This window comes from Parus major, chromosome Z (genome assembly GCF_001522545.3).
Source record: "Parus major isolate Abel chromosome Z, Parus_major1.1, whole genome shotgun sequence".
Classification (NCBI taxonomy): Eukaryota; Metazoa; Chordata; class Aves; order Passeriformes; family Paridae; genus Parus; species Parus major.
In genome coordinates, this window is record NC_031799.1 from 62,965,475 (window position 1) to 62,981,262 (window position 15,788).

General features: G+C 44.1%; 1 protein-coding gene across 1 annotated transcript; it reads right to left on the bottom strand.

Annotated features, from left to right (window-relative positions):
* Positions 1-4,022: 4,022 nt before the first annotated feature.
* Positions 4,023-15,759, bottom strand: LOC107215917 (RNA polymerase II elongation factor ELL2-like). Its single transcript, XM_033511353.1, has 5 exons — positions 14,813-15,759; positions 7,808-7,874; positions 5,869-5,943; positions 4,437-4,481; positions 4,023-4,311 (listed from the first exon to the last, which is right to left on the bottom strand). The coding sequence occupies exons 2-5, from the start codon at positions 7,841-7,843 to the stop codon at positions 4,213-4,215; spliced, it is 255 nt and encodes an 84-aa protein (XP_033367244.1). The 5' UTR covers positions 7,844-7,874; positions 14,813-15,759; the 3' UTR covers positions 4,023-4,212.
* Positions 15,760-15,788: the final 29 nt, after the last annotated feature.

The following is a 15,788-nucleotide window of genomic DNA, read 5'->3' on the forward strand; positions in this document are numbered from 1 at the left end:
TAAAGATCCTCTTGTCCCAACACTCTTGCCATGGGAAGAGACACCAGGTTCCACTATACCAGGTTGGTGAGATCCCCAGCCTCACCTTGGACACTCAGCTCCTCAACTGAGCACCCACTGAGCCACAACAGCAGCACTGAGCAGTGCTGGAAGCTGCAGGCAGTGTCCCAAAAGCCAGAGTGTGTTCGGGGAGAATTTGGGAGGAAGGCTTTCCTTTATGAGGCATCGAAGAAAGAGAAAAAGGAAGAAGGGATCCCATAGGAGAGGATCACCAGTGTTGGATCCAGTATTGATCTAGCCAAAGGTCCAGAGTATTGTGAGTTCCCCACCCAGGCCCTCTGGGGGTACCTTTTTATAGGTAAGGACATGTAGCCCCCCTACAGCCCTGTCAGACTTTTCCAGTGGTTCTGAAAACAAGAGGCAACAAGGATGCCATTAAGACTCTTCTCCCATCCTCCATGACACTACTGTAAACCTGTGGGAGTCTCCTCATCTTTTTCCTTAAAAGCTTGTCTAGTGAAGTTTTTGCCATCTTGTGGCAAATGCAGAACTGCAAGAAATTTATTGTGGGAAGGGATGGATGGGTGGATAATTAGATTTCATGCAGAGGATTGGCACTGACTTGGCTGGAGATGGTGTCTTGTTTCCAGGGTTGTGGCATGGTAGCCATCGAGGGTTACCAGGGATGGTTTGTGCCCATTTCACTGCAGTGGTATTAGGGGAAGCTCTGCTGCTGGAGAGCAAGTAACACAGGATTTGCTGTCCTTATAAGGCCACAGTGTCTCTTAGAAAACTGCAAAAAGTGGTGTCAGTACGAAGACACAGATATCAGCCAATCCAGGTCTGCTCCAGAAGCCTCAGGCTGAAGACAGGGAAGTCAAACACCTAAGGCAGCAACACTTCACTCAAGTACAGAGGGTGGTTTGGGGTAGAAGGGTGAATTCTGGTAAAGTTTTATTTTTAAAAGGTTTGCCATTATTCCTCCTCTCCAGGTCTGTACTCCTGACTTTCCAGCAAAGTGATGTACTCACAGAATGTTTTTACTGCATGTATTTTGCATTTAGTGTTATTATTAAGAAAATGGCTACTTTGAAATACGTATCTCATTAAATTTTGAAGCCATTCTTAGCCTGTATATATGGCTTTCACGTTTGGAAAGGAAGGGGAGGTTTATATCAAGTGGTGGGGAAAAATCCCACAAATCTTCAGTACTGATATCCATCCCTTTTCACAGTTCTGCTCTGCTCCCAGCCTCTCCTTCAAGGACAGCTGCACACAATGGCTGAGCCCAACAAGAATATCACTCTATCAATCTTCATCTTGTGCAGGCTTCTGGCCAAGTTCTTTGTGTGTCAGGGAGGCAGACTTGGTCAGAGGAAAGCCAGCCCTGATTCTGCCTTTTGTGGCTGACAGGGTGAAGACTGTGTTTTAAGGTTTTTAACCCAAAAGATTTTCCACGTTACCTGGAGATTCACCAGGGAACTCCAAGCTGAAGACATTAAATTCTCACTATTCTTTGCTCAAAAAGAGAAAGATTTGGGGACTGGCAATAGGCTCTAAATACACAGTCAACAACTACCTATATTCTTTTATATGATCAGCCTGGCTCAGTTAATAAGAGAAATCAGCTGGACCACCCTGGGCCAGGACAGGTCCATCCTTTTGAACGCCAAAGATACTTGTTTGTGTACAAACACGGAGGCCAAAGAACCAGCCAACCTCAAATGCCTGGCTCTCCCCTGGAGAGCTTCTCTCTAGGAGTGACACTTTTATGTCATGAAGAGAAAAAGTGTCACTCCCAGAGGCCTTTGAGTTGAACATGTTAATTTGTTACACCCCATTGGTTTCCCTCTCTATCAATCCACCCCGATACATGTATCCAAGTTTCCCCTGCCCCTCTCCTTCCCTATAAATACCCTGGATTTTTCCCAGTTGAGGGAGCTGCTGTCACTGGCTCCCTTCACTGAGGGCTCTGCTATAATCAAGGCTATTTCTCAGTGGAATGCCATACAGCTCTCTAGTCTCTCTCTCCACATCACCTGTATGCTGCCGCTGAGCTGAAATAATTTGCTGGGCAGAGGATGTGCCTGTGCCCCTGGGCAGTCCTTTTCAAGACAGCTTCTTCAGGGTAGTTGAGGCACCCCTATCATCAACCCCGCCGCGGCATACAAAGACTTTCTAAAGACTGGGGCATCTCTTTATTCATTAACCTGATGAGTTCTGCTCTTTCCTTCACCAAAATCTTCTCGCCTGCAGCAGGTGGGGACCACCCCATGCACAGGTGCAGCTTCACAAGCACTGCAAGCTGGGATGCCCAAATCTGTTTTGCACCAGGGCTTATCCCAGCTGTGAGCAGGCATGGGACAGAGGAGTAGTGACAGGCTTCTGGGAAAGCCAGCAGGCTGCCAACCCTCCATCACATTCCTCTGCCAAGGACACTGTGTCCTGCCCCACTCCCAGCAGTTTCCAGCAGCCTTCTGATCTTCAGGGATGCTCCTACTTTTTTCCCCAGCTATAAACTTGCAGAGTTGGATTCAAGCTACACCCAGCCTTCTGAGCTCATACAATCATTTTTAACAGGTCTATAAAGCAGCTTTCCAGCAACTATCATTTACTGAATTGGTGCCTTTGTAATTGTAAAATTCAGAAGGTCTTTTTCTACTTAAGGCTGTTGCAACTTTTTTTTCCCTGTTTGGAGTAGAGTGGTTTTTCTTTCTCATTTGGTTTTTTAGGGATGTGGACAGAAATGACAGCCAGAAACACACAGGTCTAATAAGTATGTGTAAGTATTACACATCCTAAAGGCACCTACAGAAAGAGTGAAATGTGACCCAGAATAAGGATGTGCCTGTAAAACCTCTGTCTCAGCCCACACTCTCAACAGCAGCACTCTTGCATGCTCTGTCCACCAGCAGCAGTCACCAGGCCAAGGGAAGACACCGCAGCAGAATTCACCCCGTGCTCCCCACATCACCATTCCTTGTGCTGCTGCACTGCAAAGCTGTAGGAACAGCCCCTGTCACAGACAAAAAAGACCCAAGTGTCACGGTTTAAAGAGGTGACATTTTCTTGAACTTCACTTGATGAAGAACAGAAAGGCAAAAATGGATCCGATGTTCAATCACAAAACACCCCAAGATGTCTCAGATACAGGGGGATTAACATCATTGGCATGGAGACAATACAGGAATTTGTAAAATACTCTCCAAGAGAGAAAGATGCATTCACAGCCCCTTTTAATGTTCCCAAATATTGTCCTCCCTCAGCCAATTTCATATCCTTCCCCAAAAAAGGTTATGGTATTGGTAGCCACACCTCTTCCCTGTCAGCTGAATAAACTACCAGCAGGAAACTTAGGAAAAGGACTGGACTTCAAAGTCTCCTTAGGTCTGTGCAGGAATCAACATCTGAGTCTCTCTACAAAGACAGGTTGTAACAGATTATTTTTGAGAAAACTACAAAGCAGACACAGTTTCCATAGGGACATTTTAACCCAATTTCTCTTTAAAACCCGTTGAAGAGCCTTGCCTCCAACACTTCTCTATGTGTTTTATAGAACACTTGCAAAAGATCTGGATATTCCTTGGCTCATTGATAAAGTGAAGCCATGATCTCCAAGCAGTTCTGGGAGCTGCTTCAGCTGACAGCTTAGAGCAGCCCATAACACATTCCTCTGCAACCCTCCCAAACAAGCTGATTCACAGAGGGGGTTGTCCAAACTCCTACGCTTACCACTTAAGGCGAAGAGTGTGTATAACAGAAAAGGTTGGAAAACACTCCTATATGTATCATAAAGAATTTCCATTTGCTATAATATTTTCTTAAAATGTGGGCAATTTCATAGTAGAGGTACTGGGCTTCAACCCTCTCCTGATAAATTTATTTCAGTGGACAAACCTATGTCTTGAAGAAAATAATTGTCCAGAAGAAAGCCACTCCAATATGATATAAGTAACAATGAGAGAAGTTGTGAAAAGTGAAATTTCTTTATTGTTAAAGTTCAATACTATCATCTTTGAACTTCTTAAACTTAGTAAACTTCTTTGAACTAATCCTACCTTTTTAGGAAGTAATCTATTGCTCAGTGCTAACACAACCTACTGTTCAATACTAACTTCAAAAATCCTAAAAGCCTAATCTTCTGTTACAAATAAATATCCAGAGTTCATAGATATTTCAGGCTGAAGCAGATGCCTGGTGCCAAGACTCCACTTACTGCTTATAAAATTCAGATATGCGGCTCTGAATATCTGACAGCTTGTTGTGGAGGTACAGGCAGCTGTTCTTCATTTCAAAATAGCTGGGGCTACCCTATGAAGAAAAGAAAATTAGGACAAGCAAATATTTCTGCAGAGTTTAGAAGACATGCTTTGCTTTAAAAAAGCCTTGAGCCAGACTCACCAGTACACGCCCTGCAGATCTAGTGTCAAACATACCTGTTGTATCTGCGGATAATCTGCTAGGATTTGATGAAGCAGCATCTTCAAGAAAAAAAAACAAAAACACAAAGAATGTTTACTACCACCATAAAATGCAAACTTTGCTAAAACACTATAGTGCACTCAGTTTGACTCCTGAGATCTTCTCTGTGAGCCACCACTCTTCTGGAAGGTTTGCAAAAAACAAATCCCCAACTCCCAGCATCACCCAAGATCTGCACTTAAGCCTCTCAACAGGCACTAGAAGGAGCATATGCTCTAAGACCCTGCTTGGGACACCTCTCACTCTACTCAGTTTGCTCTCAGACAGCTCAAACAGGGTTTTATGGGCCAGGTCTTGCAAAAATCAGTCCCAGTCCAAGCAGTGTCTGAGCATAAATGCCAATTCCACAGTATCCCTGCATCTCACTGAGCAGCTCCAGGAGATCCAAAAGACTGCTGTGATGAAGCACAGTCTTCACAGGTTTATCCTTCTTTACCTGATAGGCTTTGGAGCCTGGAGTCAGAGTCTTCCATTGCTCATGAAGCTGTGTGAAGTGCTCTTTGAGCTTGTTAATATGCATGTATAAATTTTCGTATTCCTCATACTCTGCATTGAAGTCATTGTTGTAGCACTGGCGTTAGTCCAAGGAGACTATCACTACGTATTTTCTATTAAAATTATTAAAATATTTCTATTAAATTAGACCATTTTTCTATGAGTGTACGCTAAGAGAACATTCTAATTTGTTTCTATTCCAAGAAACACATATGCACTGTTACACCAAGCACGTGGTGAATGTCAAACACAGACCTCCAAACTCTGAGTCAGTCACTCTGGGACTGAATGTTTCTACATGCAAGCTCATGTGCTTCAAGAGAATGAAGTTGGGTAACTCTAAAAATCTGCCACATTTCTATGACACCTAGTAACTACTGTTTTATATTGGAGAGGTTTTCTTCATTAGCAAGTGGATCACATAGAAAATATTGGCACTGATTTCAAATGTCAAAGGACCAACAAACACAACGGCTTCAGGGAGAGAAGAAACATTGCCCAATTTTATCTTTCTGGGTAGGAAAACCTTTTAATTTACATTTACTTTTGAAAATACATCTACAATACTATTTTGGCAGGGACTGCATTTATATTGAGTTGGGTGTGGAGTTGCACTTTTGAGCTAAATTTTTGTCTGTATAATGGCAAAGCAGAATTAAGGATAACATTTTATTTTTCTAGTGAGCAGCAGTTACATCACTGACCATTGAACTGAGGAACTTGTATTACAGGCACAAGAACGAACTCCAGACTAGTCTGAAACTGACGCAGGGCAGAGCTTCTCGGCTGGCTCAAATATGTGTTTTCTTTTCTCTCCGGATCAGGGCCAGGAGGGGTCCTGGCCAGAACTTCTGTCTGGGTTTGGACCAGGATTTGAGCTCACCGACTCACCTTGAACACAAGTCCATTGAACGAGTAAAGGAGCAGAGGGGACTCTTCTTCTGGGTTATATTTCACAGTTTGTTCCTACAAAGGGAAACCCCAGGAGGATGAGACAAAGGATTCAGAGGTCGGGCTGCTTCTTTTGACGGGGACTCTTTCGTAGGGTGGGAGTTTAGAAGGGGCCAGTTACTATTCACGGCTGGCCAACTCACAAACTTTCTACAAAACAGGGATAGACAAGCTAAGATAAGAAATAACAGACATGGACATCTTCAAATGCCAAGCATTAGGGAGTGAAACCGCGGAAGGGGCGCGGGGTGGACGCGGGAGCACAGGGAAAAGAAGAGACGGCGAAGGCATTTGCCCGACCTCTTTCAGATGGGACACAGGGAACAAGGAAATGCCCGGGCACAAGCGGCGGCCACCCCGCGCTGTGATCGGGAAAACAAAGAGATGAGTTTCCCGTGCGCTCCGGGATCGGGGCCCACCCGCCGCGGCAACAAGAATTAAATCTCTGCGGCGGCGGCGGCAGCCCATGCTGGGACACGGAGCGAACCGCGGCACTCCGCCACAAGCCGGGCGGTAACGAGGGCTCCGGGTCGGGGCCGGAGAAACGCGGGGCGACCTCGACTGCTGGTAAGGGTGGCGGCGCTTCCCACCCGCCCCCTCGGGCTGCCCGCGGCATCAGCGCGGCGGTGTAGACGGGGAAACAGGTCGGCGCAGCCCCAGCGCCGGCAGGGACTCAGGCAAAGGGGCACGGGGGGCGGGGGAAAACCCTGGGAAAAACGGTACACCCAGCTCCCGGCAGGGAGCGGAGGGGCACAGAGAAAAAAGCCCCGATGAACATCCGCGTGGCTGCGGCGGGTCGGGGAAGAAAACGCCCTGAGCCAACAGCCAAAAAAAAATAAAAAGTTTATAACAGTGCTAATACACTAACAAACCTTGCCACAACATGAAACCACAACTGAACAGCAAACCCCATCAGCTCTTAAGGAGGGCAAAACTCATTAATGCTTGAAGCCACTGATGGGAGTAAAACCTTCATTCCCTTCCCCCTCAAATCAACACAGGTGCAGTTCTATCAAACTCATGACACAAATCCAAGATGAAGTGGCAGTGAGAATAATAGATGCCACATCTCAACACTGCCACATCAGGGCTTCTGCTCCTCTGAGCCTGAAGGTCAGCTTCTTTTTGGATGACAAGCTCTCCCTCCATATGGTAATGAATCCTTCAAAGCATCTGAGATTAATATTTACAAGCAGTAAATCTTTAATAACTTGAAATTCAGTACCAAGACAGACAAAGGCTTGTGCCAATGATGAGTCCCAGGCCAGATGCACCTGACTGGTGTGCTGCATGGTTTTGAAAAGAAAACTGCAGATGCCTTTCAGCATTTTAGGAGATACCAGAGAAACAATAGCCTGGACTACTGGCTTTTGCCCAGTGACATCCCTTAGCAAGAGCCCCATCACAGGCCTCCCTCAACTGCTCCCCTGCAGGCCCGATTTGCCCTCAGCCTTCCCACGGAGCATCGCTGGCTGTATCCAGTATGAGCCAGGGCCTTGCCGTGCCTGCTCCGAAGGCCACAGCTGCTGCCTCAGAGCCCAAGGGCTGCAGGAGGCCTGACTGTCCTTGCCAACATCACAGCTCTGAGAGAAGCTGGGATGTTATTTCCAGTGCTTTATACCACACACGCACACACTTCCCTCTCCCCTCCTCCACTGCAAATACCATGAGGGGATGCAGCACCACTGCTGCAGCTGGCCCTGGGCACCTGCACTGCAGCAAGGAAGGGCCTTGCCAGGCCTAACCCACCTCGGTTCTCATCTGAGCTCTGAGTCTTGGAGGCCTAGAAAAACCTTCTCAAACTTACCTTTTCCACACAGGAAACAGCTTGACACTGAACCCTCTGAGAGTGGCAGGAGTTAATTGCACTTTCACTCACCTCAAGTAGTCTGGTTGGTTGGCTGTTGCAGAACATGTAGGGGCAATGAAAGTATCTTTTCTTTCTCCTGCAGAAAAGCAGTGTTATAAATGACTTTCAAATTTCAGACAACTAGGTCTAGTTAATTGATAGTACACTTTAATTAATTGGATACAAAAATAGTAAATAACAATGTGATATAGAAAGCAATACAATTTAGTAAAAGAGTACAATTTAGTAAATAACAATATGATATAAAAATATACAATTTAGTAAAAGAGTACAATTTAGTAAATTGTATTAGTAAATATTTAGTAAATATATTCATATATATATATATATATATATATGAATATAGATGGCTAGTAATTGAGTGTGTTTAAGGCATAAGCAAAACCAACCGGGGTACGGGGAGGGTTTGTTACCTTAAATACAAAACAAAGCACTTCAAATTAAACTTGTATACTATATGCTTACACCTATTCATTAATGTTTCCCATAAGTTTCCTATTTCCAATATTTCTGATTTTACATCATTTTTCTTCATGGTGCACTTCTTGTTAGGGGGTCTTCAATATTCTTTTGGTGGTCTTTTGGCGAAGCCTTCTCTTCCTTGTTGTCCTTTGGATACCTTACAGGTTTGCGCATGTGTACTAAGTGTTGTATTATGTAAGTCTATTAATTAGTCTAATATTTACTGAATTTCAGGCCCAATGCCTAAAGTGGTTCTGATTCTGTCCATCTCAAGGCGGTTTTTGTCTTGAGACACCACTTATTTTTCAAACTACATCCTGTACCTTAATTTTGACATGTAACATCTGTAAAGGGGTACATCTGCCTTGTTACAATAATTTTCGTGATAATTTCTAATAATAATAATAACTTCAACTTCAAATAATAATAACTAATAACTAATAACTTTCCAATTAGTTACAATTTGGTTAGCACAAATCAATTAAATTTATTACAGCAGAATCTTGATTATAAGATCTTTAGATATCCAAGAAATACCCACTGTATGGGCTTGAAAAAGTAATTTTAGAGCTTCCTTCTCACAGCAAATTATTCAGAAAAAGCTACAACATTTTATCATAGGGCACATGTGACCTTCTCCACAGTAGCCAGTCCCAGGGTTTAGAAGGAGAGTATGGCCACTTTATTCTTTTGTTCTTCAGGTTCTGCGTTACCACAGTGTTAACCCCACCTCAGCTTTTCTTATTTGAAGGCATGAGGTGGCATCTGCACAGCCATTTAAGTCATGCAGCAACAGATGCAGCTTCACAAAAGACAACAGCTTGAGAGAGACAGAGAGAGATCAGTGTTGAGGTTCTAACAAGAAATAAAGAAGAAAGCTGAAGCTCTTCTCATGTCATGTTTTTATCCCCACTTTACATCCACTACCAGAGGCCCAAAGTTTGAATGCGTTTCTGCACTCTTGTCAGAAGGAAAGCCAATTCCATTCTATGGTGTTAGCGGCACTAAGGTTCAAATAACCTGCAGTCAAAACTGAATGCTCCTCATTAACACAGCAAGGTTGGGTAGGAAAGAACTCTGCACTTTTAAATTGCTCTTTGACTCTTTTCAAAGGCATTTTGGAAGCACTGCACACATAAACTCTATGCCCTCTTCCTAAAAAAATGTTGAAGAATTACGATAATAAAAAGAGCTGCCATAAGGAAAAGTCAGCTGAAACAGGAAGGAACGCTGAGGATCTTGGTAATCTCTCTCTGCTTTCCATTTGGGGTTTTTGTGGCAAGCTTAAAAACCACACAATCCTTTATATTCCTTATTAGCTTCCATTGCCATTGTATACACACAGTAGTCCTGTTAAAACTCAGCCACTCTTGCCAGTCTTTACGCTACCTGAGCTTTAAGTCTTGAGGAAAGAGCTGTCATGTGATGTTTCACTTGCTTTCACCTTTTTTGATATTAGTGTTAAAATTATTACATGGTGTAGCAGAAGTATAAATAGAAGTGTCAAAAGGGTAATAAAACTGGACAGAAATAGCAATAGTCACAGTATGTTCAATACAACTTGTACACTTTGGTGTGAGCATTTCATTTCCAAAAGTCCATTTGCTGTCTTGGCTCAGTCCACACTTGGAATGCCAGGCAATGCCAGGCAATGCTCAATTCCCACAAATCAAAAATATTCCCAGTGGAAGTTCCCACCCTCCTGAAGTGTTTACTGTCAGACCCCCTGTTCCCTGTTTTAATCTGTTCCATGAAGATTGTCCTGCAACATTTTGATTATCTTCAAATAATATTTTTTCTCCTTGCTTTTCTAAGCAACTAAACCAGGGATCTCTAAAGCAAACTACTCCTGTACCATTAACTGGTTGCCATGGTGGGGCCATACTGTCACAACCATGCAAAGCAGTAACATTAACATCCAAGGTTGGGAAAACACTGGCTAACAAATCTAATTCTTGAAATGGAATAGGAAATGATTGGTTCAGATTTTCAATTACTGTTTTCTGCCAGGCTGCATTACGCATTGAAGGCCAAGTATACTGTCCCTTTGGACTTAGGCAGTCATCACTTTTGCCACTTGTTAAATTTACTATCTTAGGGTTCCACCAACCAGAAAAGTCTGTTTCATTTTCCTGAAGGGGAATGCCAATTAAGGGAGTTTGAAAAGGGTCACTGACATGCTGTAAACTGAGACAAAAATCCTAAATACCAGACGCATTAGTGTCAGGTTACCCAAACATTTGTTTGTGGTTTCTCAGGAAACACCCTCTCACCATACAGTGACAATCCTCAGAAAATAAACATTAATATCACCATGGGCGTGCACATTGCCTGCGTCTTTCTGCCTTGTCCCATCCACTACTACAAACTTGCCAACACCCAGTCCACACTTTCTGTTCACTATCTTATTGCCTTGCCTAATACTTAATAATGCTGTTTAAGCAGCTCAAAGCTAATATCTGCTAATACTTTCTATCCAAAATCTTCAATCAGTTCTAATGTGTTTAGAAACTATTGTTGTTCATGCAGTACTCTGACTGCACCCCTTGGACCATTTGCTCCAGGCAACTGATATAACGGTATACCAACAAAGTCACTCAGCCACTGTGCTCTAGGGTAGGTAATAACCCATGTGATACATGGCTGACACTTATACACCTCCTCTATTTCACATGCCTGAGTGATTCTCCAACTCCCTTGTTTACACCTTGTTTACACAAGAACAGTACACCAATACCCAGGGTCAACAGTCCAGCCCGTGTTCTCCACAAACACATTCAAAACCCTCTGATTGTCTCTTGTCAACTGATTGCATGCGAAGAGCTGCATAAAATACACCAGGATCTGGCAAAAAACAAGCTGCATCCTTATTGTCAGGGTGCAGCACAATCAGCAATGGTGTCAATGCCAAGTTCATTCAATGCTGACGTCTCTTCCATGCTTTGGGACACAGAGCTGATGTCATTATTCTTCTGTAACTATGGTTTAACCCAACTGGAGTTTTCATAGGGAAAGGAAGAATTGGGAAGGGGACAAATGGTCTGAGACAGGCATAAGATGACCAATAGTTAACAGGGTGATAACATGGGGTCCTGAAGCAGGACAGGCTCCACAGTTTAGTCATCATGACTAAGCAGTTTTGTCTTATCTTAGTGGACATATCTCCAGAGAGGAGGCCTGTCATAGGACTGGGCTTCCTCCACGTTTGTTTGTTTGCTTGTGTATTATTGAAGGAGGATGGTCTTGTCCTCCACGTATATTCAACTAGTTTATAACAAATAATGGTTTTGCCAATATTTTAAAGGGGGAACCCCCTATTTCCCCTTGTTTTTTCAAAGTAGTAAGGTGATTTTTAAGAATACGATGAGTGCATTCAATGATCGCTTGGCCAGATGAGTTTTATGGGACTCCATGAAAAAGTTGAATACCCCAATGTTGTAAAAAATTAGCAGTAGAAGCCACTCAATATGCAGGACTATCAACAGTTTTGATCTTTTTGGGGAATCCCATCACAGCAAAAGCTTGAGTCCAGTGTTATCAAGCCTCAGCAGCTGAAGCAGATGAATGGGCAGAAGCCCACACAAATGCTGAGCAAGTATCCACTGACACATGCACATAACACAATGGTCCAAAAGATGAAAATTCTGTAACATCAGTTTGCAAATCTCACGGGGCTAGAGTCCTCAAGGATTAGCTCCTCCATCTTGCAGTGGTGAAAGAATGGACACTCAGGACATGCTGCAACTACCACTCAAGCTTGTGTTTTCGGAATTCCAAATTGTTTATAAAGAGCAGCAGCAGATTGATGAAAGAAGGCATGTGAATGGTACGCCTCTTGAAAAGTCTGGTCTTAATCAACCACCGCAGTCACTAATTGATCAGCTCAAGTGTTACCTTCTACAAGGTCTCCAGTATGACTTTCCAAGTGCATGATAGAAAGTCAATGTATTCAATGATTGACAAGATTTCTTAAATATAAGAAGCCTTGAAAAAGTACAGAATTATTTACATGTCCCAGCAATGCCCCTTCTATACTCTGCACCACCCCAGCAACATAAAGGGAATCAGTCACAATATTTAGATCTTGAGAATTCCATTGATTCGACACAGCAATTACTGCCTTATGTTCTAGAACTTGCACTGATGTATTGCAATAAAAACATTCTGCCTGCCATTTTCCATCTTCTTGCCAAACAAATCCAGCTGTCTTGGTTTTACTGCTTGCATCAGTAAACACTGTCAAAGCATTTAGTGGTTGTTGACTAATGACGGGTACTGATTTCATAGTCAAAGTAGTTTTGAATAATGTATCTTTAGAGTAGTGTTTCTCAATCTGATAAGATCTATTTAAACAGACCAATGCAAAGGTCATTGAGGATTCAAACATTGATTGAGTCAAGTCCAGAGGGTATGGAATGATTACTTTGTCAGGTTCTTTTCCAGCAATTGCAACTGCTGGTTGCACTTCCTTTTGAATTACTCTTGCTACAGCCTCCATATGAGGGGTTACTGTTCCATGTCCTCTGGCTGATAAAAATAGCCATTCAATGATTTTGAGTGGATCAGACTGCCATTTACATCATTGACCTAAAAAGGCAGCAACTTCTAACTCAGTATTGTACACAAAAAGTTGTAATGGTTGATCAGGATCAATACAATTTGCAGTCCTAGTACTTAGTTTTTGTGAAATTTTTTCTAAAGCTTGTAAAGCAGAACTTGTCAGGGTCTTTGATTCCTGGGGATCATGACCTCCTTGCAATAATGGAAACAGAAGTTGCATATCACTGTTGGTGGTACCACAAATACGCTGAACCCATTGATTGTCTGCAGCTAATTTCTGCACATCATTCAATGTTTTAACTTCCTTTGATATCAAAAGCTTTTGTGGTCTAACCATTTGTCTGCCTAACATCATTCCCAGATATTTCCAAGGCTCAGTTCTTTGTACTTTTTTGGGGGCCACAATTAATCCCATCACTGTCAATGCTTTTGTTAACTCACTGATTAAATCATCAGAAATGATCGTTTGTTGGCACAGAAGAAAATCATCCATATAATGGTGTAGTACGCACTCAGGATGAGTTTTTCAGCATGGTCGCAGTGCCAAGTCCACATACTATTGGCAAATGGTGGGTGAATTCTTCATTCCTTGTGGTAAAACTACCCAATGATACCTTTCTGCTCTCTTGATGGAAGGCACAGAAAAAGATAACTTTTCATGATCATCCAGATGAAGAGGAATAGTGAAAAAACAATCTTTGAGATCTATGACCAGTGTCCCAATCTTGAGGGAGCATAGCTGGATTGGGTAGTCCAGGCTCCAATGCTCCCATATTTTGCGTTGACATGGTGCCGGATTTTTAACCCAGCCAGATCCTGGCACTGAGCCAAGAGTGGGCTGCTCCTGGAAAGCAGGGCAGCTTAGGGCTTATGCTGTACGGCACAGGCTATCCAGCGTCGAGGGCAGGAGCAAGGACGAGGGAGAGGTCTTCCATGTGGCTTCCAAAAGGGATTTATTCTCTTGAAGGTTCCAGGGAAGAAAGACAAAAGATACAGGGGTACAGCAACTTATACATGGGGGACGAGCAAGGGGAATGTACAAATAATAAACCAATAGGGAAGACCTAGGGGAAGAACACAAGGCGGGGTTACATAATACATAAACCAATGGGGAACACTAGGGGAGGAGAGTGGGGCACATGGGCCAATGGGGCTTGGAGGAATAGGGGAATTCCAAAGGGGGTGGTCCAGGCAGGGGTTGGCACAAGGGAGGATTGACAACTTAATGGGAGGGGGAACAGGGAACATTCAGGAACAAGCGGCAGGTATCAGGGTGGATTGGTAAACAGGGTAGGAGGGCACAACTGGGACCAAAGTATTAACATGGGGGGGGGGGGGGGGTACAACTTAACAATAAAGAATGCAATTGAATCAAATATAATGAACAACAATGCATCACAACAAAAAAATAATCTTTGAGATCTATGGACACAGTGTCCCAATCTTGAGGAAGTATGGCTGGATTGGGTAATCCAGGCAACAATGCTCCCATATCTTGCATGACAGCATTGACTGCAGGCGGGTTTCACAGTTATCGCCGTTTTCCTGACTTTTTCTTGATGGGATGTGGTAGTGCATATTTCTGGGAGTTACTTTGTTTCTCTGTGAACCTTCTAGGCAGCTGTGACGTGTTTTTCCCCTCCCCTCCCTGTCCCTGAAACGTTATCCCATTGGTTGATGTTATATGTCTCCCCACCCCTCTCCCGAGGTTTGAAAAAGTCCGGGAAGGAGAAAAGCAGCCTCTTCTCCCCTGGAAGCCAGCCAGAATAAACATCCTCCGTTACCCCGGAGGGAGAAGGAGCACTTTTTGGTCTTTTCTTGGTCATGAAGAATCTCCCTGATCCCCCCATCGACAGAGCTAGCCTAGATTACTTTGGGGGGCAAAGGGAAGACTGCTTCAGGTGGCACCCATCACGTGGGGCTTTAGAACCCCTTGGGATGGCTGGAAAACACCCCACTGGTGTTTTAACAAGCCTAGAGAATGTCACCTACCCCGCAGTCTTTACTGACGAGGGTCGAGTTGGTAGCTCGGTGAGAACACGAGTCAACTTGGACCGAGAACCTTTTTTTTCTTTTCTTTGAACACCACGCGTCCTTCAGGAAACAGGTACTTGGGGGGGCACGGGGCTGCGGGAGATCCGGTGGTTGTTGTGGGGTTTTGCAAGTCACAGTGGTGGTAGTGCTGGTGCCAGAGCCTCTCCCCGGTATCGGGACCAGGGGAGCCCACGTGGCTGCACACGTGGTGTGTGTGGGGGGGTGCACTGGCAGCATGTCCCGGGCTCCGCGGTGGTTTTTAAACCCTGACCGCAGTTTGGATCTTTTCTGCTTTTCTCGGAGGTAAAAAAGGTTAGACCAGTCTGTGTAGTAAAGCCTTAAGATTGGCCATGGGTTCTCTTTTGTCTACACAGGAAAGGAATAAATATTCCCATATTAAGAATATTTTAAAGGCTGGAAATATCAATTTCTCAAAATAAAAGCTGAAGAAATTAGTAAAATGGGTTTTTTTGCATTTTCCGGATTTGAATGTTGATTCCCTGCCTGACTGGGAAAAGGTTGGGCAAACACTCACTGCAAGTTGAATTGGGGGACAGCACAGCTGGCAAATACCTCCCACTGTTTCTTTTAATTTGGAAAGCCATTCTACAGAGGCAAAAGCCTCCGGCTCCCTCTTCCCACCCCCTTCCCTCGGCTCCCCGGTCAGAGAGTTTGTCTGAGGCATTGCAGACAGACAAAAACTCCTCCCCATACCCTTTCCTCCCCGCAGAAAGCCCCAAAAAACATAGCTTAAAATCCTCCTTACAAGGAAGGGGGTGCTCGGCTGAACTTACTCAAGAACATGTGCTGAGCAAAAATGGCGTCAACAACGTGCTGTCCTTCCCTCCACCCCGCCCCTCCCATAACCCCTTCCTCCCACAGGTCGCCCCCTCCAAGCCTCTCCTCGCCCATAACCCCTCCCCTCTGCCTGCTT